General features: G+C 48.3%; 1 protein-coding gene across 1 annotated transcript; it reads right to left on the bottom strand.

Moving 5' to 3' along the window:
- KLHDC4 (kelch domain containing 4) lies at positions 1 to 27,472 on the bottom strand. The gene is made up of 12 exons (XM_084269948.1): positions 27,313 to 27,472; positions 25,765 to 25,856; positions 24,730 to 24,808; positions 23,673 to 23,771; positions 20,530 to 20,666; positions 12,932 to 13,024; positions 11,859 to 12,018; positions 5,303 to 5,384; positions 3,134 to 3,342; positions 1,422 to 1,821; positions 835 to 951; positions 1 to 561 (listed from the first exon to the last, which is right to left on the bottom strand). The coding sequence occupies exons 1-12, from the start codon at positions 27,409 to 27,411 to the stop codon at positions 386 to 388; spliced, it is 1,743 nt and encodes a 580-aa protein (XP_084126074.1). The 5' UTR covers positions 27,412 to 27,472; the 3' UTR covers positions 1 to 385.
- Between the last annotated feature and the right edge of the window lie 460 nt (positions 27,473 to 27,932).

Raw genomic sequence — 27,932 nt, 5'->3', positions numbered from 1 at the left:
TATTGTAGGAACCCTTGGAGACATGTTCTGGCCCCAGTCTGGGTAGGGAATTTGGGACCAGTGAACCATTGTGATGTACAGTTTGTCTTGACAGACTGAAAACAACTTTTGAGCAAGAACATGACACTGTTGTACACACCAGCCTCAGCAGAACAAGTGGCTGGACATCAATCCTGTTCCTCAAGACCATCCTGCAACCCCCAGGGGAGTAACAGCATCTCCAGAGCATTAACCACACAGGGATACTGAGACTTGCCAGCCCAGAGGCACTCACAGAGCAGGCAGAAGCTGGAGTACCAGGATGCCTTCTGGCACGTCAGGCTGAGCTACCAGAGCTCACCACTGCTCCCAGTGTGTTTCCTCACTCATGGAACAGTCTCAACATCTAGACTGAATCTTCATAGAAAGTCTTTGCCATGGCATGTGCCACTTTCACCACCTTCTTCTCCTTGGCATCCGGGCCCATGTTGCTGCGGGCCAGTTTAACCCAGTACTGCTCTGTCCTGGAGAGGTAGTCTGCGTGCTGCTCCCCAGGCTGAACAGATGGGTGCTGCTCCTCTCCTGGTACACAATGGGAGGAAGACAGAAAGAGAGGTCACAAGCAGCTAATGAAGGCAATCTGCTCTTCCATGTGTCAACCTGGCCATGACTACTCTCCAGCTCACGTGTTTACACCCAGCAGCCTAACGACCCAGCAGCTGCAAAGGAGCTTCTCCTCTACCTGTGAGCAGTGCACCATCACAACTTTGCTTTTGCTGGAAAACTCACCTGGATACCAGCAATATTGTACTAAAACCCACTTTATATTAGCACAATGTTCATCTTAATCATTACCTTCCTCATCTTCACTCTCCTCTTCAGAGCTCTCTTCTTCCTCTTCCCCTCCCTCTGCACCTTCCACATCATCATCCTCTTCACCCGACTCTGACTCCTCCAGCCATTCTTGTGTTTCTTTGATGAGAAAGAAAATAGAATAAATAAATAACAAGTTGTTTTCCACTCCTACACCCAGAACCGTTCTGAAGGATGCCAAGGCAAGGTCAGGTACAAAGAGATAACCCTGGCTAGCACCCACATGCTTTGCAGTACCCATGACCCTCACTGCTCTGAGAAGGGAGGACAGGCAAGAGCACACAGCCCTGTCCTCTGTTAACACATCCTGGTTTTCAAGATGCTCCAGCAGACTGGAGTTTACTCTCTACAGTGATCAGGAAGCTCTGGACCAGACAGATTTTTGCAGTGACAGCGACCACACAACATCCCTGTATCACATACACCCAAGCTCTTCCCTGCCCAAGGAAAGTCACTACTCAAAGGCTCATCACCACCCCTTGAGGAAGCTCCACAGCTGCAGGGTTTCTCCCCCAGAGTGGTGCTGCTACACTAAAGGCAGAGAGATCCATCCCACCATCAGAACTTACTTGGGTCCATCTCTACCAGCACCTTCCACTCTTCCATCTTATGCAGGTCGATGCTGTAGAGGTCACTGAGGGTGAACTGGCGATCACCCACCTCAAACATGCCCCCATACACATAGAGAACTCCATGCTTCACCGCCAGCATGGCATTCGAACGCGGGCACGGCTCCACTTGCTGGACCACAGCTCCATCTTCTGCCTCCTCCTCTGATTCAGGCCCCTCCTCTTCTGCAGGTCCAGAGATCACCTGCTTGATTGTCATGACAGTCCCATCTTCTGCCACCACCTCTTTGACTATCTCTACTGGGCCTTGTGGATGTTGCTTCTCCAGCTCCTCATCTTCAGCACCCTGGGTCTCAGCCTGTTTGCCGCGTCTCCGCTTCCTCTTCTCTGATTTTGGTCCCTGTTAACAGCAACAAGTAACAGAGAGTGTGAAGTGTGTGCACCTCCCAGCAGCTACAGCAGTTAATACAAACACCAGGGATGCTGCTGAGTGAGAGCAGGGAGGATTCAGTTAGTTTTTCATTAGAATTGTAAGTCTCAAGCAATTGGTGCAACCTCCCCCCTCACCATGAACTTCCACCAGCCATAAAACAAGGAGCAACACAACTCCTTGAGTACTCATGGTGTGGAGTCTCTTCCTCTGTTAATGGCAGCAGAGAACAGCTCTTTTGCTCTTGGCCTTGCAGGTGCACACAAACACACACAGAGTCCACTGGTCTGTGCCAGCAGCAAGAGAAAATAACCCAGCATTTTGTGAAATCAAAACAATTGCTGGGTGCTAAATTACAGTGCATTACCAGGAAGCACTCCAGGTCCTCCAAGTACAGTATGAAAGGGCTGGAAAAGAGTCAGAAGCAAACACCTGAGTGCATGTTTGCCTATTATTATGTGATTGACTTCTCCCTTTTGAGAACAAAGCTAGAAACAGCAGGGGTGGAAAGAAGGAAGTTCAACCAGGTCATTTGCACCTCACTCCACACCCCCCCCCTTGAAAGTGGTTCAAACAAAATCAAAGATCTGAGCTGAGGGCCACATTTCTCAGGTTCTTAAGAGACAAGGTTATAATGTTTCATCTCTTCTAGTAGCTCATCAAAACTGAGGGAGAAGAGGGAGGGGTTCTGATCCCAATGCAACACAAGATCTTTTTACAGTAGCTTTTATGAACTATCTGATGTCAGACCTACACATCTGATCTGGAGTTGGGCTCCAGTAAAACACCATAACTAAGTTTTCATGCACCTTTGTTTAATTTTGTATTACACAATAGCAGGGAACAGGGGGGCTGCCTCCTGGCCCACCCTCAATTTGCACCCAACAGGCTCACACAGGCTTCATCTCTCCCCAGAAGGGTGACAGTCCTCACCACACTGCAGAAGCAGGGCACGGAGAGCACAAGGAGCTATGTGCAGGGAAGGAGAGGGGTAACAAAGTTAAGGGAATTTGGTTGTTCTGGTAGCAAAAACCTGCTGGAGTTACATCCCCAGCTTCATTTCTACAGGCTCTGCCCCTCTTCACAGTCAGGGGGGCACAAAGCAAAGCAGCAGCCAGGCCTGGTGGCTCAGCTTCTGGGGCACCCTGAGTTATTAAAAGCAGAGGCTTGCTCCACATTGTGAGGAAGTCATATGAGGCCATAAAAAAGGTGCAAAGGACACACATCAGATGATCAGGGAGAATGAGCTGGGTATGTATCTGTTAAGTTTTAAAACTAAAACCTTCAGCTGTCCAGGAAACCAGCGGTTCTTCCCAATGTCATAGAAATAAATGTCATTGAAGAAGTCCCCTTCAATGCTCTCTTCCTCCTCTTCATCATGCACTCCTCCAAAGAGAAGGGAGCGGTTACTGGGACCAAGTGCCACCGAGAAGCCAGACCTGGGAGTGGGTTTCACTCCGGAGGGGTTGAGCCGGCTCCATGCCCACCTGTCTGGTAATGGGGAAAAGAGAAGAGGAGCATCAGCAAAGGAGAATCCTCACAGTTTTCACTTCAGTACCCCAGCAAGTAACTCAACAGCCCATTTTGGACAGTCTCAGGACTGCACAGCATGCCTTCAACAACCCACTTGTACCTCCACTTCAATCACACAGCTAATCCACACATCCCTTCTGCCCTTAGAAAGCCATTTTGTCTTCCATAAAAGCAAATGCAAAGAACTATCTCTCCAGGGTGTGCTCTCTGGGGCAAGGAGCTACCTCCAGGGTGGGCTCTCTGGGGCAAGGAGCTACCTCCAGGGTGTGCCCTCTGGGGCAAGGAGCCTCTCAAAAGGTGCATACACCTTTAGGGGAGGGAGGGGTTCAAACAAGGACTGATTATATCCAGCCTTCGCCTACCACTGTCCCTTCTACTACAGTATCTTACCTGCCAAACACTGCCTTACCCCCAAGAGTAAACTCATAGTAAGGAGACCTAACCACACTTCTAAAAAAGGGCTCAGTGGTGGGAGAAGGCCTGTGCTCTCTAAAGCCTCTGCTTTCACCCCAATTCTTTCTACTCTGGATTTAGAGCAAATCCCTAAAACGCAGCTGGGAGAAGCACGTGCACTGGCTGGACATGGTGTTTCTCAAGGAACCACAATTCCAACAAGATAAAACCATAAATAGGACATAATTCAAGCAAGGTCTGGAATCCAGACAATAAATGTGACCAGCCTCCTCCACAAATCCCACTTGAAGATGGGCAGGTTTAAAGAAATCAGTCACAACTTTTACCTTTTAGAAATTCAGCTCAGAGACAACTGTCCCATGCCCTGAGCCAAGGACAAAAGACATTCTTTCCCAAGGAAAGGGATGGAAGTCCTATTCCTGGGGCCACTCACAGCCAAACCAACCAATCAATCCCTCTTAACAATATCCCCTCCACACTAAATCACATGAGATCACACCCCAACCTTCCCTATGAACTGGGAGAAGAGTGAGCCACCACTACACAACAGTTTGTCAAAACAACAATTTCCAGTGTGGAGGCTTCTGAAATCCCAGTTTCTGTTGTGAACCAGCAGAGCAGTGATCAAAATGTCCCAGAGAACAGGAATTTCAAAATGCTGTTTTAATTCCCTCCCACACATAAACCCAAAAAATCCCTAAAATAGCTTTTCTTGTAGTTTTTTCCTGAAGCTGCCTGTGCAGGCCTGAGCTTCTCACAGAGTTATGCAAGGAGCCTGGAGACCCTCCACTCCATCTCAGACTATTCCAGGACCAACTGGGAGATGTCAATATAGATGATGCTGCGAGTTAGAAGCGATTCTGTGACAAAAAGTATAGTCCAACCTTCATCCAGAGCTCTGCCAGCTTCTCCACCAGCTCCAAACCCCCTGGCTCACATTTACCACTGACATTAGCTCAAAAGCTCAGGCACCTGGTGCTGAGAACCACAACTCCTTACAGCCTTCAGCTAGCCAGAAGGATCTGCTCAGCAAAGCAGAGTCTCATCTTCTCAGGCTGTAAGATTGAGTATGAGTAGGCAACAGAACCACTGCAGTGTCCAGCAACAAGCAGCTACTTCCCATTTCCCTTCACAGAGTGAAGCAGTAATTCCACCTCTGTGTGTGATGGCCCCTCTTCCTTCTCCAGCACACACAAACAGAGAAGATAATCCCTCCAACACCCCTCTGCAACTGCTGTTTCTTTTACCCTTTTCTTCTTAAGCTAGACTCAGAGTACACAAATGCACTTTGCTACTCCTGGGAGGAAGAAACATTTAAATCACCTCATCTGCTGTGTTTAGCCCCAAAGCAAACACTGGGGCCTAGTGCTTTTCTTTAAAAGGGAAATTTTGTTCTAGGCTTGGGGGTTTTGAGTCAGTTATTCAAAGGAAAAGAGAAGATCTGCATTCACAGTCCTGCAGCATCACTTCCAGCACAGCTCTCCTTGCTGCAGGAGCAGCTTACCTTCCTCCTTGCCTGCACCTTCAGCCTTCAGCAGGAACATATCTGTATGCAGGGTGCCTTTGTCAACATCTTTCTTAATTCTCTGCAGAGAAAGGAAAGACAAGAATGCTCAGTGAGAAGAGTTGCAGTGCCTCAAAATGTAGGAGGTTCAACTCTTCAAGGCCTAGGAGTCACCCACACCAGAATGGCAGCATGTGCTGCTCTGGAAGGACAGAAGGAGGGGCAGCACCAAGGGACCAGGAGACCCAAGGTCCTGCCTTTTACTCTGATACAGAAGGTATCAGGTCCTCTCAAGGGACCAATTTAACATCTGTGCCTCTGCTTCTCCAGCTGTAAAAGAGAGCAGATACCCACCTGACCAAAGTGGCACACAGCAACTTTCCACAGGGCTTGCAAGGCCCTCTGGGACTCTGCCTTTGAATGTTGACAGCCTGTGCTTCATCATTTGCAAGGCCCAAGTATAAGTACAGATCTGTGACTGGCAGGCAGACTTTCAGCCCCTGCCACCCCCCCATCTCCATCCCACTACCAGAGAAGCAGAGGTGACAGCTCGCTCCTCTGCATCACAGCCCAACTGCAGCTGGCATTTTCAGTCTTGAGCAACAGGGTTTTTTTCCCTTGAACAGAAACAGAAGCTCCACTTCCACCCCTACTAAAAGGAAGTACCAGGAAAAGCAGGATAGAGCCTCAGCTGAGGAAATGAAATGCATTATTTCAGATGTGATCTCCCTTTGCTCCTCTCACTGCAAGCCCCTGTACTCCAGCGCTCACAACAACATGCAGCATGTGAAATCAGCACCATGCACCACCCCTGTAGGTGGTCTTTTACTGATGTCATTATCCACCCATCCCTTCATGCAGAGCTCCTACTTCCTTGGGATTCCCTTCCTCCTGGGGGCACTGGCATTGCTGTGTTGGGTAACTGCTTCCAGGATGCAGGCAGTGGATCCCAGCAGAAGCTGGGAAGGGGAGGTTCAGTCCTCAAGAAGAGGAGCAGGGCTGAAAGCTCAACAGCATGGTGCTGTCCTGTTCTCACTGCACCTCTGGACCCAACCCTGTGCCTTGCCCTTGATGGGTTTTGTTATTGCAGGGTATGCTGGGTTGTTACCACATGGCCCTGGACCCAGCTTGCAGAGATGGTATTGAACTCTTACACAGGTAGAAGAGAAGAAGGTGTGATAGGCATTGCACAACACCACTTGGATGATGCTGAGAAGCCCTGGGGAAGGCTGATAATGAAGTGCTGCACCAAATGAGAGAACTCTGCTTGCAGTGCAGCAAGAGGAAAGGTTCAGTTCACTTAAGGACCAGGGGCTGCCTCGGGGCTGTCTTGGGAAATGTGTCAGTTTGGGGTCATGGCTCAGAAGTCTTCTGGCTCTCCACATGCACCTGAGCACACTACCAGTGAGCTAAAAGACACACACTCTTCCAGACAAGGTGTCAACACTGGACTGAGTCTCTTCTGTGCAAGCACATCAATGAAGTCAATGGCTATTCCACCTACTGTCCCTGAGCCACAGAACATCCTGCACACAAGGGACAGGAAGCCTGTAGGAACAAGCATCAGTCCCAGGCCTATTTTCTGACTAAAAGGTTATACAGCCATGACTCCTTCAGCCACTGCTGGTTCTCCAGCACATGGAAAGCAAGCAAGACAAGTTTTTGCATTGGTGTGTGGTGCTGAGGCACAGCTAAAGGTGCTCTGGTGTTGGAGACATGGTTGGAGGGGCTGGGAGCTGCCCACTTTGAACAGACCCTTGAAAGCGAGCTGCCAGTGCAGGAAGGGAAGGAAAGGCCTTCTAGGAAAGGTGCTGTTGAGTATGAGTACACAGATTCATAGCCTGGCAGTGAGAGAGCTATTGTGGGAGCCACAGCAGTAGCTCTCAAGTTCAAAGGGCTGTGAGTCACTGTGCTGAGCAAGTGCCATCCTCTGGCCATGTCACACCTCGCTGTCTCTGTCACACAGGTCTGGAGCAGCAGAAGCCACCAACATGCTGCAGGCCGAGGACAACTGAGATGCAGCAGCCTTTTTAGTCTGTCCCTCAACTTAATCAAACACCCCTCCAAGCCTGACCCCAGCAGAGTGTCAGGGATGGATGGACAGGAAAGGGGGAGAGATGGACAGGGGGAAGAGACAGACAGGCAGGAGATTCACACCTTACAGCACTGAAGCACACCCCAGTGCTACTGAAACCAGAAATGGTGGTTTATTTCCTCCTGGGTCCCAGGTAGGCTGCAGTTTGTCCTTAAATGCCAGACAGAGCACACATCTGTATGTAGAGGGGATGCACAGGCTGGAGTGTGCAGGAGCACAGTGAGATGTGCACTGCTTGCATGAAAAGAAGGGAAACAGCAGATCCTGAGAGCAGTTGGCTTCACTGTCATACGAGCTGTGCAGAATAACTGCATTATTTCTCTCCTGAAAACCACATGGTTCCCTGTAGTAAACACGCTGCGTGTGCAACATGACAAAGCTTCTTGGGCTGAGAAAACCCCAATGAGGTGGAGTGGGAGTTAGTTATTTGTTGTCAAAGAGATGCCTGTTTTCCCCAACTCACACTGGCTCAAAAGCAGACACTTCACCAGCAAGCTGTACTCGGCTACCACAGAGATCAATCCCCTCACACCAGGACACCCACTTGCCCTGAGCAAATCACTCTGTCAGGCACAAGGGGGTCCTGTTCCCCCATGTGCCTTGAAGTTCAAGGTGTTTGCCTGCAAGTACAAAAAACTGGCCTGGATATCCACAGCCTATTGTTTGCACACACAAGTACATTAGGAAGTCACAAGAACCCCAGCTCCACTGATAGGCAGCAAGGTGCCTGTTTATCCTGCTTTGAAGAATGAGGAAACTGAGGCATGGAGAGCTGTTCTTGAGAGAAGAGGGAATCAGGGCATGTCTGATAAAGAGATCTACAGTGGCAAAATACATGCAATTAGCAGAAGCCTTTAGCAGGCAGAACTAGAGAGGGAACCAGTCCCACCAGACTTTGCAATCCAGGCAAACACTTCAGCCCTGCCACAAGCAATCTCCCAGCAGGATCCAATCCAGCTCTGCAAAGCTTGCCACTAAAACCAACCCAAACCACCCCCAAAACTCCCAATCCCCCAACACATTAGTCTTCTTTGGCACCCAAAAAGCCTTGCAAACATGGAATGCCAGCCCCCCCACCCCCCCCACCCCCAGCTTGTAGGCTGCTTGCACCTGCAAGGTAGAGCAGCATTACCCTCCAACACCTCCCGGCTGCGCTCACCGCGCCAGCCAGGCACGGCGCGCTCGCGTTGCCTAGCAATAGAGAGGTCTCACTGCTTTATACAGCCAAAAATGCAGCTTGCTGCAGCAAACCCCATCCCCAGCATGAGAAACGGCTTGAGGACATCTTTAAGATCAGCAGGAGAGCGAGTCTGAGCTCCTTGTGGGATTCGGAGGTACATTTCAGGCAGAGCTGGCAGCATCCACAGTGTTTTATTCTGGGAGGGATCACAGAAGTCGCCTTCAGAATTTCTAGACTGGAGATGGAACAGATGAAGACAACAGGGACAGCACTGGGCTAAGAATCGTGTATTTTAAAATATGAGGCACAGTCTTGACCATTTGTGCACCAACATCTCAAGCTGGTGGCACTCAGGGTTGTAAAGCTCCTTTTTAACCATCTGCATCCTGGTTGTTTACCACTTGGTCAACAAAATCTAGCAGCTGGCACAAAGGCATGTCTGGGTACCAAGGTTCTTGTTCTGGCTCTGTCCACAAGTGTGTGGACACTCCAGAGTGCCTCAGATGAGTCACTCATCTCTTCTGCCTCTATTTCCCCAGCCATGAAAGAGAGTTTCTTATTCGGGTCACAAGGAGGGAGTTCAGCAACACAGCCTGGACAGACAGACATCACTGAACACTGACCCTCTGCACTGGGTTCTGCATGCAAGTCCAGCAAATCAACCCAGGGACCAAACCTCTGTGCTTCTGCCTTCCCAGCTCACAATGCCTGCTGACCAGGCTGAGCACAGGCAGATTCATCACACCCTCAGGGGAGCATCTCTGGCTGCAAGCTGATGGTGCTGCTCAGGCTTTATAGAGCCCCAACAGCCAGCTGAGTACAAAGATGCCTACAATTCTACCCATAACCATGAATCTCCTGGGCTTCCACCTCCTTTTGCCCTAGGCAACATGCATTATACCACACCACACAGCTATTTTGGTACAGTGCTTCAAAGCAGATTTACAAGGGCTGAGGGGACCACAGGATACAATGATCACAACTGTTCACTGCAGGAAAGTAGCCTTGCTACACCACAACTCTCCTCCTGCAACATGACACCTGTATCATGCCAGTACTGAAACTGAGGAGCTATTAATGATTTCCACTCCTCTTCCCTCCAAGCCAATTCACACCATGTCCCTGCTCAATAGCACCTCTGGCCCCAGGAGGCCCCCCCACAAATCTGCACCTTTCTCACAGCACCTGTAACTTGGTCCTGGCTCATATTAGCAGAGAAGATTCTACATGACATGGTCAGTGGCCCTTTGCTTGGACAGTTGTCTGGTTTCATATGAAGAAATGTCTTCACAGCACCTGAACATAGCATCTGCCTCTACCTGGACACAAGGAGCAGGTCTTCTCCTCTGCCTGCCCAGCTCCAGTGAAGTATTGTTTCCTCTTATTTCTCCCAAGAGTTTCTCCTAAAGGGGCTAAGCCTTGCTGAGTTAATTTCTCAGGAGCATGCTGCAGGTTTGTTGCCTTTGCATCTCAAGAAAGCTGCAGAGAAAACTCTGTCCAGTGCTTTGGCTGGTTTGTAGCTCACTGCACCCTTTCTGCCTGAAAGTTCACTTGTGCTACAGAACACATGAGCACGGCTCTGTTAGGAACAGCACATCAGAGAGAAGCAAACTTGGCTCCCTGCATTACAAAGGAAGCAGATTCTCAATGGGAGTGGTCATTTTAATCAAAAAGCCATTCTCCAAGCTGGAGTGGAACTGCACCCAGCTCTTACCCTTGCTCAGCGCCCTGCATGAAGGCCGAGGGCAGCTCTGCACTCCCCCATCCCTTCTACTTCATTTTTATTAGCTCAAAAGAACACAGAGTGGTGTGGCAGAGCCCACCCTCATGAAGTGGAATAGAACCAGCTGCAAACACCCATCAACTCTTGGATTTCTGTGGGGCTCAGTGTGCACTTGAAACCCAGCTGCTTTCAGTAGCCATGGGAGATTCACATCTAGCACAGCATGCAGGCTCACGCTTCCTTCCCACCCTCAAGAGTGAGGAAACAGGACAGAAAAAGGAAGAGGACAAAGCCCTCTCTGGTAGAAAATGCCTCTACATTGTTACAGCTGCTTAATCAAACGTACATCTGATGAGATAGAGCCCTGAGCGCAGGCCGTGAGGAGGCACAAATGCTTCTAAATATACAGACAGACTATCTCCTCTCCCCTTTCCCTGCTTTTCTTCTTTGTTCATTTATTCACATCAGAAGAACAACACGTCCTCCTCCCCCAGCGACACGCTGCTGGAAGCAATGCCTTTCCACTGAGACAGGAGCAGCAGGATCCGGGTCTTCTGTCTGCGTTCCCAACATTAAAAGCTTTTGCAGGAACCTTTTACTCAATGAAATATTTACTTCCTCCCTCCCAGCACACAGACAGGGATACTTGGTCAATGAGGACATATGGTCTAAAGGGCTATCCAGTATAAATTGCCATGATTAACAAAGCAAGAAGCAGAGCAGAGGAAGCCTGGTGCTCATCAGAAGTCGTCTTGGCCTTATTGAGTTTGCTAACTAGTGCTGGTCCTTTAACCCTTTCACTGATGCCAGATGATATTACATCTCCTGGCAGCTGCTGCTTTTAACCTGTAAGCACTGGAACATGGATGAACACTGCCTGAGAACACTTTCAGCTGGCACTAACTACCACTGTTGCCAAAAAATGTCATTCCTCCCAGTTGCTTTTTCCTACCACTGTGTTCTCACCTCCTTAGACTGGATTAGATGAGCAGGGAAAATATAAAATTCATTGGAGCAGAGATGAGCTCCTTGATCACCACAACTGCATGAAGAGAGGCACCATTAGAAAACAAGATGCCTCTTTTGGTAGTAGCACTGGTTCACAGCAGCCTGAACAATTCTGTGTACAAACAGTCCAAGGGCATGACTGCATATTCCCTCCAAGCTGACAGGCTAATGTGAGCCCTCACAACCAGTGGTTTTTGGACACCTGGCAGCTGCCTGACACACATCATCAGTCAGAGCAACGGGCAGTTAGGTGATGAGATCACCAATCTTGCACTGGGGACAAGGCTTGTGCAACAGAACCAACAGCAGTAGTAGTAGAGAGACCTCAATTTTGCCCTCTCAGGCTCTAAGCCCACTGCCCTCTCCATGCAGCCAGAACACAGGCAGGACTCCACAGCCAGTCCAGATCAAGGCCACTGCATCAGCCCCACTTCTGCAACTGGAGGTTGGCACGTTTTAGTTTTCACTATAGGCCCCCAAGTTCTTCCACCAACTATCCAATTTAGAATCCAGGAAATACTGCACCAGCTTACCACAAAACCTCTCCTACCTGTTTGGAGTAGCCACCATAGATGATTATGCTGCCCTCAGGATTTGTAGCCATTTGACACCCAGATCTTGGAGCTGGACCAATCCCAGATGGAGCCAGCTTGCTCCAGGTGAAGGAGTCCAGGTTGAAGGCATACACATCATTGTAATAGATGTAATCTCTAGGAAGAGTAAATAGGCATGTCACAGGTATTTGCAATGGTCACCATTTAGGACAGGATAAAATATCACTTCAGGAATGGCACTGGGAGTTCCTGAAGAGGTGCAACACTTTATTCACTTCTTGCATGTCTGGCTTTTCTCCTCTGTAGCCATACAGCATACAGAAGATTTGTTGGGGTGAAGGTTACTCTTTCAGTGCAACAATTTATAATATATTTGACAAAGCTCCTTAGCAAGACCTCTCTGGTTCTGTTTTGTTTACTACAATAGAGGTTGCACCAACTCCTTCCAGCTAACACAGTCCAAGGCAACTTAAACCAGAACATCAAAGATCTAAACAGATTAGAGCTCTATCTGTCTAGGAGGAGTGGGGGAAATAGACATAGGCCATGTTCTCTTTCTACTAGCCAGCTCACACACTGGTAGTGGAAAATGCTCTGTGCAGGTTAAACTCCCACAAAGCCAAACATAGGGTGGGCTCTGCAACTCACACTGTGCTCCCAGGGACTGCAGTTATGCAGTCTCTGTGACAATATGTAGCTCAGCTCTCTTCACAGTCCCCATGACAGCGTAGCTGTGACCTCACATAATATGTAAGAGCCTACTGGAGAAGATGTTTCTAGGAAGACAAGGCTCTTTGGCAAGATTCAGAGGCCAGAAGTGACATATTAAGTTTTAGCTACAAGGATGAGTAGCTACTTCAGTGGTTAGCAAAGTGGTACAATGGTTTCTCAAACACTTGAAGACTTTACATAAACATCACTTGTCTTTCTAACATAAAGCCTACTTCAGTAACAGTACTGCTGAAGATAATCCTTCAATTAAAGCTCAGCTGGTTGAATTCTGTTTGTTTTGTTGGGTTTTCTTAAGAACAGAGGATTCACCAGCACCAGCCATCCTGCAGCAACCCACCTTGTGCTCTCATGGAAACCTCCAAAGATGATCAGCTGTCTCTTGCAAGCCACCATTCGATGTCCACTGCGTCCAGATGGACCCCCTGATGCCCTGCAATGCAAATAAATTCCACTTAGCAGCAAATTCTCTTTCCTGTTAGTACATCAGCCCATTTTTATTGAAGACAGCTGGGCTGGCTGAGTTCAGACTCTGTTCTCCAGGAATGGGAAACCATGGGGAACTTTGTTGCCTTAATCCATATGTATGCTTATCTCCAGAACAGTGTGTGTGCTCGTCCTGTAACTCTTGGTATTTGCTACACAGGCATTTTGCAGTAACAATTTTATTCCTAGTGATAAGCCATCTAGTCTCTAACAGCACCCAAAGTCTTCAAGTCTTTTCTGCTATGACTCAGGAGCTAATTTTTCAGGAGAGTTTAATGAATAGCAGTTAACTCCCACAATTGCAAGGAAGGCACTCCAGAGAGAGATGTTTTCTTCAAGTACCAGGAGTCAGAGACTGGCTCTGACATCCACTCTCCTTCAATGTCTTAGGAAATCATGTACCCAGAGCATCTTCACTCATCCACCTGCAGTTAGGATAGAACATCAAACTAGTGAGAAGACTGTGGGAATTACTTAGGTTTCCTCAAGAACAAAGGCACTGCAGCAAAACAATTCTTCTTTATTATCTTACACATTAAAAAGCAGCTTGGCATCACTTTCAAGCCTTCCTGACCTTTCAGTTAAATGTGCCACTTCCATTTCCAGGAACAAGCAACAACACCCCATCTGTCACATCCAAAAACTTCACAGGAAGCCAGGCAGCTGGCAACAACTTTCCTGGGAGGCAATGAAGATGCACCTTCCTTCATGTTCACCCACAGGCTGAGCAGCATGTGAGAACAAAAACAACTTCAAGAACTCTCAAAACAAAGGCAACTTTAGGCCAAAGTGCAGAGAAAACAGGCTTTTGCTTTGTCTGTTCTCTGCCCCCATGGATTAATCTGTCCCATTTCCCCTCTCACTGAGGAGTCTCCCAAAGTGCACACAGTTGGCACCACTGAACCCAGCAAGGCTTCTCAAATAGGCAGCGTTAACACGTGTTAAGTGGCTGCTGAATCAGGGCCTAAATAAGTAAGAGACCTGCTCACCACTGAAAACCACAGCAAAACCTAAATCCACAACCCCACTGCTACACTCTAACTGGCAGCAGGTAGCTGTAAAGTGTGGTGGTAGATGTCTGTGGAGAGAGAAAATGAGGGCCCTTATTCCCCATCAAAAATGACAATCTCACACCAGTCATAATGAAAACCTCCAAGCAGAACAGCAGCATTTAGGTAAGGCTGAATTAGTATTGATTGCTTGGACTTTTTATTCTAACAGAAAGTAGGGTTTTCTAGGCATTTACTGGATTTTTAAGTACCACCTTGCAGAATAGCACCCCTAGTATTAAATTTCATCAAGATGTGAAATCATTATTTTCTCTTCTGTGCTATTGCAGAGGATGGCACCTTTTAAATGTTTGGGGTTTTTTAGGAAAGAAGGAATTGAAGAAAAATAAATCATTATCAATACAATCCTCTTCTCAAAGAATATCCTCTGCCTTGCTTCTCCAACAGGTTTATTCCAAGTCAAAGAAAATCAATCCTCAACAACAGAAAGTTTATTCACTGATGGGAGTGCTTTAATAAACAAGTTCCTACAAGTGTACAATTAACTCAGTCACAAACAAAAACACCCAGTCTGAAACCTGATCTGAATTTGGAGAAGCCTCACTGGCATCAGCACCACTTGTTCTCACTCACAAGGTTGTTCTCCCCTTTTTTTCCTGAGATTAGATAACACAAGCTGGAAGAACTGAAGCTGAAATATGGTTCCAGGAGGCCTCACCCTGCACGGTGCTGTATCTCCTCTGCTTCCTTGGCCTCAGTGTTACATGGCAATCAGCTATAAAGGGAAGTTTACAGCCTTTGATGCAAGGACATGCCCTCCTAAACTTAAAAAGTTCTTCAAAAGTAGTTTTACATAGAGCTAATCATACAGCCAAGGTCCTTTGATCCCAGCTTCCAAACACAACACTCAACAAACCAAATGGCAGAGTCAAGCAGGACTGGCAGCAATGTGTAACCACACTGCCACTCCAGACCATACTTGCTGCAAGCTCCAAGACTTGTTTCCCAAACACAAAGTGTGTCCTTTTACCTGTATCACTGCTCATGGCCCAAAACAAGCCTTTTGGAAATGCTTTCACAGACTTTATGATTAATACTCTACTTCATGGGGTTGACACCAGAAAGCAGACATGTGGGAGGGAGCTGTAAATCCTCCAGACTTTTTTTAAAAATAGATTAAAAGATAAGTCTGGATAAGGACTGGCTCTACACACGAACAGCATGAGTCTGATCAGAACTGCTCCATAAGGAATTTGCTTTTGCTTGTGGAGTTACTCTGGGACTTATAGTAGCATAACAGATCTGAATTCAGCCCCCAGATTCAAGAATTAAAAAGACTTGTATGTCACAGAGGCTACAGGCTGCATAAGTGAGCTAACTGAGTCTTGGAACCTTCCCATAATAATAAAAGTGATCACAGAATCACAGGGGTGGGAAGGGACCCCCAGAGCTCATCAGGTCCAACCCCCTGCCCAAGCAGGGTCCCTGGGACAGGGCACACAGGTCGGTGTCCAGACGGGGCTGGAATCTCTCCAGAGAAGGAGACTCCACACCCCCTGGGCAGCCTGTCCCAGGGCTCCCTCACCCTCACTGGGAAGAAGTTCTTCCCCACATTGGGGGGGAACTCCCTGTGCTCCAACTTGAGCCCATCACCCCTTGTCCTGTCCCCACAGACACTGAGAAGAGGCTGCCCATGGCCCCCTGTCCCCCACACTTGAGATATTTATAAACATTAATAAGATCCTCTCTTAGCCTTCTTTTCTGATGATGATGCATAGAACATCCCATCAAAAGGCATTTCAGGACAAAGCACTTCTATGCTCCAGCACTGGAGGGACTGAAGCCCAGGCCTTCAGCTGCACATCTCACACACGTGACTACAGACAGGTGTGCACTCGATGGTGCACACAGGTAGTGCACCCATGTTTGTCTTCTCAGGAAGCACACAAGGGAATACACAACAGCTGCAAAACAGTCCAATCCTTTGCAAAGCCAATCAATATTCATACCTTTGGATCCTGACCTAACAAGCTCACAGGGCTCACTTTGGGGCTGACAGAGGAAGCCCCCTCATCCCTACTCTGAAACCCCTTTCTTTTCTTTAAGCACCCCTGCACCTTTTTCCATGTCATGTTGCAGGATCTGATCTTTCCAGTGACAGCATGTGAGCAAGAAGAGCCATCAATCAGAACCAAACCTATGCTGCCAGGCACGCTGCACTGCAAGGGCTGCTCCAGTCCCCTCCCTGAACAGCATTAAACACACACTGGTGAAATGCCACCCTGAAATGTTTATAGCACCACATCCCAACACTGTTATGGGGAGTATCATGTACATGCCAACATTAAAAGGGAGCACAGGCTCAAACACAAGACTAAGAACTACACAGAGGAGGGATCTGCTGGTTCCCAAGCACAGCTTTAAAGCCTGATGCTCCCTGCCTCCCTTTGAGGGAGCACACTGGGCCACACAGAGCTGACTAAGAATGTTCTCTCTAGGAAGGAATAAAGCAATTAGGTTAAAATATTGCTTAGCTCTAAGGCAGAGTAACAAGCAGTTCGTGTGCTGAGGCCACCTCGTGCATCACACACATGCTATGGTGGTTCCAATAAGTCAAAGTCAGTCGCTGGCAAGTCCTCTAACAGGCTGGGATTTATTGTGTTTGGACCACCTTTGTGCATGCAGAACACAAGTAAATTTGGCTAAATACTGTTAAACACAGCAATTTTTAACTCTGTCAAGTGGATTGGCTCTGTGCTAGGAGATAACAGAGATCCTCTTCCCCAGTGGCCTCTGCAGACACAGCACAGGGATCCTATTCACAGCGATGGGTTATTCAAGGTTTTCTCTTCAAGAGTGTTTTACAGTGAAGCCTCTTACAGCACCAAGATCATCTGTGGTATAAACTGAGGCCTGGAAGCCCAACATAACTGAAATACCTAGATTTCCTAGAAGTGCAAGTTCAGATCACAGCAGGGTCTGCTGTGTTATCCAATCCACACAAACCACTACATTCAAATCCATCTGAAACCAGGCCCTTGGTTTTTCCCACGTGGAATGGAAACTTTGTCTCTCTTGTCCAAACATTTCTTAACAAAGAATTTTGTTACTCAGATACTGAGGTCTTCCAAACCCAGCTGAGTTTAGGAAATCACAGTCTGCACCCCAAATGTCCATCACCAGGTATCTATTCAGGTAACACTGCTGCTACATCAGACACATGGAGTGATTCCTTGGCCTGCTTGTTGTACCAAGGCTGGTGCCCACCATCACCCTACACAATCCCCCAACGCCACTAGCCCCCAAGCTGACCCTCACTATGACCAGCCACCCAGCTGGTTCAGGGTCCACAATGAGCATGTGCTTGACTTCAGACAGACATGAGAAACTTAGATGGAAAAACAACAGCAGCAGTGGGGTTCCCTGGCAGGAAAAGCAAAATGCTGAAGGAAATGAGCACACAGCATGTATTATGATCATTGTTTTAAAAGAAGGAGGAAAAGAAAATCCTCATACGACTCAACAATCATCTCTGCCCTTTCCTCTTCCCCTTTCCAAGCAGACTGTAATCAAGATGCCATATGGAAAAGCAAAGAGGCAGCAGAAACTTGATTTCCCTACTCAGTCAGGTTAGCATTAAAACAAAGACATCCCCTCCCAGCCTCCTCCACCAGATGCCTCATTAATGCAGCTCTTGGAGCTCTGCCCAAGGATGGGGAGGAGATGCACTGTGTTTTATTTGAACACTGGGACCAGGGCACAGGCATTTCAAAATTCCAGCAAGGCTGAAATACAGATGTCCACCCAAACACATCAGGAAGCTCAAAGGGAGTAGGTCCTGCACAGGGCAGGGAGAAGGAAAAGATCACCTCTTGAAGGCACTTTCACCTATGTAAATTATGATGCCTGCTTAGAAAATGTCTACCCTTTTACCCACTAAGAACCTACCAAAGTCTCCTAATGCAGCCTTCCACTGTGACATGGGAGCCAAGTTGACATCTGACAACCGATGTCCAGGGATAGAGGGTAACTCTGGGCAGCATGAAGAGCGCAGCACCTAGAACCTGCTCTCTGGGTGGGATTAGGAACTTGCTTTGCCCATCCAGCTCCCTCCTCACGAACTCTAACATCCCATCAGAATAAAATCTCTTGCTGTGGTTTTAGCCTGGGACTGCCACTGGCCCACTTGGGGCCTGGGAGTGCCAGGGGCATCCTGTAACTCATGGCACACACAAATGCCATGCTTAGCTCCAGGGAGGGAACAGGTAATTCTGCGCTGTAAGTCACATTCAGCACCTCCCCAGGCTGCTCTCCCACATGAGAGAAGATGTGGGATGGGTAGAGCTTTATAACCACCTCACTTCCTCTTCCCAGGCAGGTCAGGTACTGCAGCATTTGGTTTGGGAGTGGAAAAAACCCTCCATCAGCTCTACAGCAACACATCTGCAAACCCACGAGAGAAGAGTTTGCGCCATCAGTGGTGGAGCTAACGAAGCCTCATCTGGATTCTCTGATGGCTCACAAAAACCCTTCTCCCGCCCTCGCTCTCCCTGCAGCTGGGTACTAACACAGGTCTCCAGTGAGGAGTTTTTTCAACCAAGAGTTTGGTTGAAATGTCAACCCTTTCTCACAGCAGGGACTCTGTGGTGAGCATCACTTCCTCCCCCCTCCCCAACCCCCCCTCCCCCCCAACCCCAGCCTGCTCACATGAAACTGGGAGGGACGTAATGCATTTGAGTTCATCCCCTTTATTTGGCTGAGACTGAGCAAGGGATTCAGAAGTTATTTTGGGGGAGCTGGGAGGGGTACAGTCACAGTCATTACGTCAGCTTCTGCCTGACAACAATAGGCAGATCAGCCTGCACAGTGACAGGTCTTTTGAATCCCTGCACCTCTTAAAGAGCCCTCCATCATTTTGGAGGGTTTCTCTCACCCCCACCTCTCAAAGACAAGCAGGGCTCACTAGATGAAACCTGGCTTCCTGTAACATGACAAATTACAGCTGTTATTACATTAACACTGCCAGGTCTGGAGCCAAGAACTACACTGATGGACAGGAACCAGCCGCTTAGGAACTGAACCACAGCCTCCCAGAGCAGCTCTAATGGACAATCCCTGGATTCTCACAGAGCAGTGGGCTGCCAGGATGATCCTGTGCTGTGAAACATCCTTCTACCCCTGACTGTTTTGGACTCCTTGGGATTTTTAGCAGTTTGGCTTTACACACCCACCCTGCACCTTCCCCAGCAGACCCCCTTCAGTGCTACATTAACATTAGTAAAAATTAAACCTCCAGATTTCCCCCTTGTCAGGTAATATTCACGTTAGGGTTTTGCAGGGAGGGGGGGGGAAGGCAGACAGGCACGATGACTCACTGTGTGGCCTCAGGCATGTGCCAAGGCAGAGCCAGGGTATCTATCTCTGCACAGCACAGTCCTAAACCACCCTCTCAATTACAGTGCAAGAAGAGACAGACACAAACAGGCACCTACGCTCTGTAAGCAGAGAGCAAAATGATCAACCTAGGCAGATCTAGGGCTTCCCTAAAGGAAGGATACAGAGCTCATAACCAGGAGCTCCACAGGTCAAACAGCAGACCAGTGTGATCAAAAGCTGCTGCTTTCCCCAGTGCCAGATCACCAGCTCTGATCCCAGAGCTGATCCTCTGGGATCAGCTGCACAGGAGTTCCAGCCCACCAAAAGTTCAGCTCTTTCTGATCCCACCATCAAGACAATCCCAAATTCCTGCCTCTCAGCTCACTGGATGACCCACCAGACCTCTTCTATTCTCAGGCAAATATAAACATGAGCAGCAAAACCGAGAAGCATTAGCAGAGGACTTCAGGCCAGATCCTCAGAAGACATTTAGACACCTTAACTCCTGTCAAAAAAAAACTAGTAGGGCTTTTGGCACCTATTTACTTCAACGGGTCTGAATATTGGCTGGTTTATCCTGAGGAATCTTGAGGCAGCAAATGCCAATTACCAGGAGTGAAGTTGGTTTTGAGGACAGATATGAGATATAAGCTGTGTCCTCCGGCAACAGTAAAATTGGGAGATCCTTGTCTTGTACAGTCCAGTCAGGAGGCCAAGCAGATGGAGCCAGTGCTGGTTTGGACATCAATACTGGCCACGGTTGTGCAGACAGAGTGCTGTTCATGATACCCTTCCCTTCAGTGAAGTAAAACCCAAGCACATCCATGCTCCAAAAAAACACATACTAAATAAAACAACTTTAGCCTCAATAGACTTGGAACAGATCTCTCATTTCCACTTCTTTCTGGAGGCTGTCCACTCTTTCTAGGATGGGCACCTCTACACTCAAGGGAGAGATGAGCAGGCTGTGGAGAAATCAGAGCACTGTACCAGGAATCAAACTCAGATCATGCTGGCAGGGTTCCTCATGAGGTCAACATCACTGACTTCAGAACACACCACTTACTTGATCTGCTCCCAGGTCTTGGTAGCCAAATGCAGGACCCAGAGATCCTTGTAATGGTAGAACTGTTCCCCGTTGGGAGACGCAAACTCCCCGCCAAACACCCAGAGCTGCCCGCCGGCTGTGGGCACCACTGCTGCCTGCCAGGAGAAGAAGAAAGAGTTGGATGAGACAAAGGTTCAGATACTAGAGACAGGAGAACTTCATCAGTCAAATGTGTAGCTCCCCACAAATACCAGAGAGCAATCAAGCAGCAGTGGCTGGTGCTGCCTTGCTCGACAACAGCAGCTCCACAGGGCTGCAGGCAGGTGAATTTTAAATGCTACTCGTTGTCTACCACAGCACCCCTGTAGTCAATGCAAGTTGGCCAAGGAGCTGGGCTCTTCCCACCTCCTGACATCTGGAGTTCCAGTTCTACAAACTCAAGGTTCCCTAGGAAGCACATTGGGATTTAGTTTAACAACAATCATTTCAATCTCTCCCTTCACTGAAAGGAAGCCTCCCCACAGTATTTCACCCAGCCTTTCGTCACATAAATAGCATCCTGCAGAAGACATGCTGGGGCTGATGAACTCTGAGCCACGGGAGGAACAGGGGCACTTCCTGCATCCAAGACACATCTAATGTCCCAGCACTCAGCAGGCACAGTAGTAATGCAGGGAGAAGCCTTTTGGACTCTGCAGTGTTCATAGGTTATAAAACAGCAAACAGTAAAGAAGCCAAGCTGCAGCACGAGTCCAAACCTGATGCTTCCCAAACCTGAGAAGCATTACTGCTCCCTCTGAGAAAAAAACCCCAAACCCCACAAAAAAACCAAAAACCCAAACAACAACAAACCCCAAACACTTAAAAAAAATGTGTAGCATTTGGACAAGAGGAGACTTACTGACTTGATAGAGGCAAGTAGCAGAAAGGAGAGTATCAAAGAGGTGGTTTGGTTATTTTTTGTACAGAGCAGCACCAAAACACTGCTGCAAGCAGGTAAAAGCAAGGAGAGAAGAGCAAGACTCTGCTTCCTTAGAATTACCTGTGCAAGGACTAAGCAAAAAGGAAAGAATCTCAAAAAGCAAACTATGTGACTATGCAGATTTCTTCCTCTTCTTTGACTGGGACCTTGGAACGTTTACATCCTGAACAAATTCCTCCACATTCGTTTTTTCCAGGGAAACCCTCACAGATTAACATGGGTACAATGATCTTTTCCTTCAGGACTTTGTTACCTGCCCTTCCTTTCCCAGCAAAGAGGGGAGAATATTTTTAGCATCAGACATATGACCATGTCTGGACATAACCAGCCTATACATACAACAGTTAAGCACATGAGAAAATATGGGGTGTGTTTGCAAGCAGTCTTTGTGGGAACATGAAGTTACCTGAAGAAAGGGGGATACCCATGAAAATCAGGTGTGTATCTAGTGCTTAAAAGCTTAAGAAAAAGGTACATGTAACAGCCTGCTCATACACATGTGTGACCTTTAGAAGAGCTGCCTTCAAATTCATTACTCAGCCAAACCTTCTTAAACTGATGACACCCATCCATTGTTATTCTCATGTCAGCTCTGTAACCAGTGTAACTCAGAAGATTCTGTGTCAAGAGACCAGAGATGACAAGTAGGACTGAAAACATGCACATCCAAACCCACAGACACGCTGCTGTTTACCTCTGAGCTAACACAGAACATCCATTAAAAATAAAAGTCACAAGGAAGACAACAAACCAGCCAACTAATGAGGCTGAACTGTCTCCTGTGTGACTGTAATTACTTATCAGACAGAAAACATTGTTGAAGCAGGACTCCTCAGATAGGTTTCTCATTTTATTTCCCTTGTAATCCAGCTGCTGCTCCCTGATGCACAGCCTGCCTGCTACGTTCAGATTCAGCTGCTAGACAGCCACCTGCTGGCTACCAGCACCAGAGCAAGCACCTCTCGACTCCACACCCACAAAGGAATGAATGTTTGAATTTACAGTAGAATTCTTGTGGAATTTGCCCTCTGAAATCAAGTTCAAGTATCACAAGGTAGCCCAAAAAGCAAGTCAGAATCTTTCAGTTCAAGAAAGGGCACACAGCTCAGAGCAAGACAGGCATTTAGGTGTAGCATAACATGGGTATATGAACCTAACCAGGGTATCAGATCTTACCAGCAAGCTCTAAAGAGCTTTGGCCATGGGTAGGAAAACAACATTCACATCCTGTATGGCAGCTTTTGAAATGTACTGGTCAGCCAGCCACCTGTAATAATGCATCAGCCAACTGGCAGGGCCAAAGACCTGCAAAAAATACAAGTCTTTGGTGTGGTTTCTAAGCTCCAGGTGTTCACATAAAGTAAACAAATCCAAATAATTCATCATCACAACCAGCCAGTGACCATAATGACACAGACACCAGAGAGGTGAATTCTAGGGGAGTGGCACGATATCCCAGTGAAAATTTAGATGACTTTGCCTAATTGCCTTTGCACACAGAGGCAAAACAGCCCATCTACCAAGGGAAAGAAAAAGTAAATGCACAAAACCACAACCCAAATGCAGAACACTAGTGCCAGCAGTCCTCGTGTTGTACAGCTGGGACACTTGGCAAAGCCCACCTGCCACGAGCCAGCAGGGATACCCTCCAGTACTGGGTCATTCACGTGGCTGGAGCAGCAGCATCTGTAATACCCACAGACACAGGACCTGTGGGCTTTAAGCAAATAATCCCACAGAGCAACTCTGCCATTCACAGCACTTGGGTCAAATCAGAGTTATACCCTGATCAGCACTTTGAAAATTCAGTGCTGTCCTAGAATTACAGAAGGTTCAGCTGGTCACTATATAATGCAGCGAAGAGAGTTCACCTTCAACAGGGTCTCCCCCATGAGACCTGCTTGACTCCTGTCAACCCAACAGATACAATCCCAAAACTTCAATCCACACTTAAACAGGCTACCCTGTGATGGGAGAGCAGAAGCACCTTGGACAGGCCTGTTCATGCCCTCTCTGCAGAAGAGGTGAAGTGACACTGATCACAGCCCATTACACGGAGAATGAAGAGAAGCCAGAAACCCTCAGGGGAAAGAAAAAATCCCAAACAAATCCACTGTCATCCATCTTTAGCTCAGAGTTAGAACAATTCCAACTGCTGCTCAGGCAGCCAGTACTTTACCTGGTGAGCACATCGCCTTGGGGGTGGGTTGGGGATCTCTACTTTAGACCAGCTGTTCTTCCGAGTGTTGTAAACATACAGGTCGTTATACAGGTAGGTCTGTTGGAGAGGGAGAGGAAACAACACATCAGCACAGCTCTCCATTGGACAGTCTGTCCAAGCACAGGCACCCCCCAAGGGTCACCTGTGAGTTTGGGAGGGGAGCACAGCACCTCATCCAGCAGGGAAGGAGGACAACAGCCTCCTCCACTAGCCTGGGACTCGGGAACTTTTTCAAGAGTGATCCACTGAACTGGACTATTCTCTCCCAAACCCTTGGCTAAGCCTGAAATAGCTCGAGATCCAAGGACTTGAGAAGCTGGAGCTTAACACGGATGTGCAGGATAAAGCTGTGCAAAATGATGCTCAACTCCAGAAACAGCTTAAGGTAGTAAAGCAAGCAGAATTAGCTTAGCACTTCACACTGAGCGATCCTAAGGTGGCCAAATACCACTGGTGGGCTTGAGTTTTCAAGTTATGGTATATACAATTTCTCAGGGTCAGAAAGACCAGTTTGTCTCCAGGAGCACAATAATCATTTGGAACTTGTAGGAATTCAGTAACAAGAGTACCCACTTGCAAATATTTGCTACTATCTCCCTCCAAGGCAGACAGTGCCTTGCCAGTAGCAAAACTGCAGAGAAGTGGAAGACAGAGATTCTTCTTTCTTGTTTTGAAAGGTGGAAGATAAGAGATTCTTCAATAGTTATCAAAAATGGGAGGCAGATATGGCTACAGTTAAGTCTGGAGAAATCATGAAGCCCTGAAATATTGATGCTGAGACAATCACTCTGACTCCTTAATGGCTTCTAACATGTCTCCTTCCTGCCAACTGTTCAGGCATGAGACAGTATCACGGCAGAATTAAAAGGCTATTTTGCTCTCATTCAGGGACAAATACATATTTTATGACTGCTGCCTTGAATTTCACTTCAAATGAGACTCATGCAAATTACAGTAAAAGGTAGGGAGAGGGGAGAATAAAGAAGGGGGGAAAAAAAATGGAAGTATACGTTACTTTTTGACCATTGAAATATTCACCTCCAAAAAGGATCAATTCGTCTTTCTCAGGGTGGGCAGAGAGGGAGCCATTCAGCCTGGAAAACAAAGAGAGATGGCCAAAACAGTAGATGTGCAAGAGCCTGGTACAACTCAGACACTTGCAGCCTTTACCTCAGCACTACCACCCCTGCCCTGGAAGCCACAAAGGTCTCTCCATCATCTGCCAAATTATTAGGCTGCGATCTCCACCCCAAGGCTAAAAACTCCTCCAAAGAAATTGAACTTCTTGCAAACTTCCAGCAAGATTAATTTTGACACTGTCTGAAACCTTCTCCTATTTTAGGAGCACACGTTCCACTGTCATTTAACAGGCCTTTTGACGTGAGCTCTTGAATTTTAATGCTGGTGTGTCAAGAGCAGAAATTAGTTTTATGGGGGCACGACTGGGCTGTCGCACGTCAGCCTCCCTGCGTCACCGTTCCGCAGCCACCACTGGTCCCTGCTCACCCACAAACCACCAGAGTGTTCTGCACCAGGCTGAGACAGATCCCTGCCACTCCCCAGGAGGAACTAACTGACCTGTTAACACCCCTGTGAGATCAAGTCGTGTGCAAACCTGTCCCACTACAGAGAGAGGAAAACAAGTATCAGAGAGAAAGGTGTTTATTTACTGAGTCACAGAACCTACAAGTATGTGCACTTGGTAAAGTGTCCTAGCTCATGAAATATCCTTTTGCCCCTAGCTTTTTCAGCTTTCTAGTACAAATCCAAAGCTTCCTCTTAACTTCAGCCCTGTAAACTAACCCTGCTTTGTCCCCTTGAAGCATGCTTATGGGGTGATTGAAAAGTGGAGTTTAAGGCCAAAAAAAAAAGCTTTTGGCCCCTTTTTTAACCAGGGATTCAGTGTGGCAGTTATTTTATAACTCCACGTACTGGCTATACCAGATATTAGCCTTCAACTCTCAGGAAAGAGCTTCCCATAAATAAGTATCATTAAAAGCACCATCAACTGCTGTGTATGTGACAGCCAAAGCCACATAAGATCCCTTACCTGGGTGAGGGGGGTGGGCACGGTGTCTCAATTACTTGTGTCTTTTTAGCATCTAAACTCTGGAATTCTGCTATCAGGGCTTCTAGATCCTCCTGAAAATAAAAAGCCAGACATGAATTCCTTGACATATACATAGCCACCTGCATACCTCAAGAAACCACCACCCAACCTCAAGATTTCCCTTTTTTAAAAAAATTAATGTTTCCTTAGGTTCTCTTTATTCAACTACAAGAAAAGGATCCTGAGTACTTTACACACGTGTTTTAAAGACTGGGCTCCTCAAAACACTAACAAGTTACTCAGCAGAGTCTTGAAAGGATAAGACACAAAGTGTATTTAGTACACACCTGCTACTCCTGCAGTAGAAACACTGCAGGAATCAGTCAGTAAAGAGAAATAATTTAAGCCCTAAACAAAATTAAGAGCAACTAGATGCTGCAATCTAGCTAGTCCTCCTCTTTGCTTGCAGTGGAAAGATGCCTAAATGGAACTGGGAACTCTTTCATATTCCCAATTCATACTTAAGCTGGAGGTAAACCTGTGCCTACAGTTATTCCCTTTGAACTTCCATGAATTAAAAATACAATCTGCCTCCGAACCGTGGATACACTGAGTTGCAGGAGCAGGATTGCAGCTACGGGGAGTTTCTGAGCCACACTTTCTCCAATAACCCCCACTGCTCACCAACTCCCTTCAGCAAACCTTTCTGAAGCTGTGCTCAAAGGCACATTTCCAAAATCTGGGGAAAGCACAAGGTTTCCAAAATCTGGGGCTTTGCCTCTGCAGCATCAGCTCTCCCCACAGCCAGTATACACCTAACACTGGCACCTTCCATGTCTCAAGTTTTGTACTATGATGCTAACACCATGCTTTGACTGGAGAAAAGGAGCTGTTTTGAAGCCTAAATACAAGCACCCGCTCTAGGAGTGAGAGAAACGAGCATTATCTTTTGCTTTCAAGACCAGAAGGCTGGGGGAGATGGAAGGCAAGCAGGACCCTTAAGAAACTGCATTTTCTTGTCTTTTTTATATCTTCTGTCACACGCTGCACCCCGCTTGTCAGAATAGGGCAACATCTTCCTGGCAGCTGCATCTTTCCACCCCTTATCCTCTTTTTTCCCCCCCTTGTCCTCCTTTGCCGCTTCTCTGAGCTCCTGGCACACGGGCGCTGAGGGCTCCGCAGCCCGGAGCCGCAACGCTGCCCCGCAGGCCTGTGCCCCCACACCAGGATTCCCCCATCACCCGCCCTAAGAGTTGTTTTGCCCCAAAACCTTTCCACCTGCACATCGTGGACCCCGCCGATGACCTCCGGACACCCGAGGCCCCTAACCAAGTTGTACCCGCCTGCGGGCGGGATAAACTCCTTGACTTCCAACTTGAGAAAGCCCCGTGTCCAACTCGCCCCTCCACCCTCCCTGTCCCCCCCCCCCACCGCCGGCTTTCCGTCCCCGAGTCCCACCGAAGGGCCCAAGGATGCGCCGCAACACCCCGCGGGAGGCCCAGGCCTCGCGGGCCGGGGCTACCAGAGCCCTTCGCTCCCGCCCCTCACCTCTTCCTTCTTGGCTCTGCGGGACACCTTCTTCTCCATCTTCGCGGCTGTCTTCTCGGCCCCCTTTCCTTTCTTCTCTCGCTTCCCCTTCTTCCCCATGGCTGAAAGGCCGGGCTAGGCCGCGCGGGGAGCACCGCACTCGCCGAGTCGCGTTGGCCGCCCCGGGCGTACCGTGGGTCGGGTAACGGCGGCCGCTTCGGTCCGGCGCTTCCAGGCCGCGACCCTCCTCCTGTCCGAGCGGTGTAGCCGCGGGGGCCCTCTGCAGGCCCGGCGGGTTCAGCGCAGCCGGTATCGGCCCGTCGCTTCCCCACCGCGGCTTCCTAGCTGCGGGCAGGGGCTGAAGGAGTGCGGCGAGGAGGGGCCGCTCTGGTCCGGCCCGTGGGCCCCACGGTGCCGGGAAGAGGCCTTAACGCAGCTCCGCGCACTACCTGTCACCTGCCCGCGGAATCCAGATCCCTTTTCGCCTCGTGTTCCCCTTTATTCCTGCCCTGAGGAGACGTGGAACCCACAAAATGGCCCCCTCCCCTCACACAAAATGGCCCCTCCCAAGGAAGCAGAGGGTCCAGGGGGTTGCCCGATGGCCTCAGCCAGGCTTTAGGGGAAAGCCCTGCATAGAAATA

This window comes from Gallinula chloropus (assembly GCF_964237585.1).
Source record: "Gallinula chloropus genome assembly, chromosome: 13".
Classification (NCBI taxonomy): Eukaryota; Metazoa; Chordata; class Aves; order Gruiformes; family Rallidae; genus Gallinula; species Gallinula chloropus.
The sequence above is the reverse complement of the archived record's forward strand: the minus strand, read 5'-3'. Positions and strand labels throughout refer to the sequence as shown.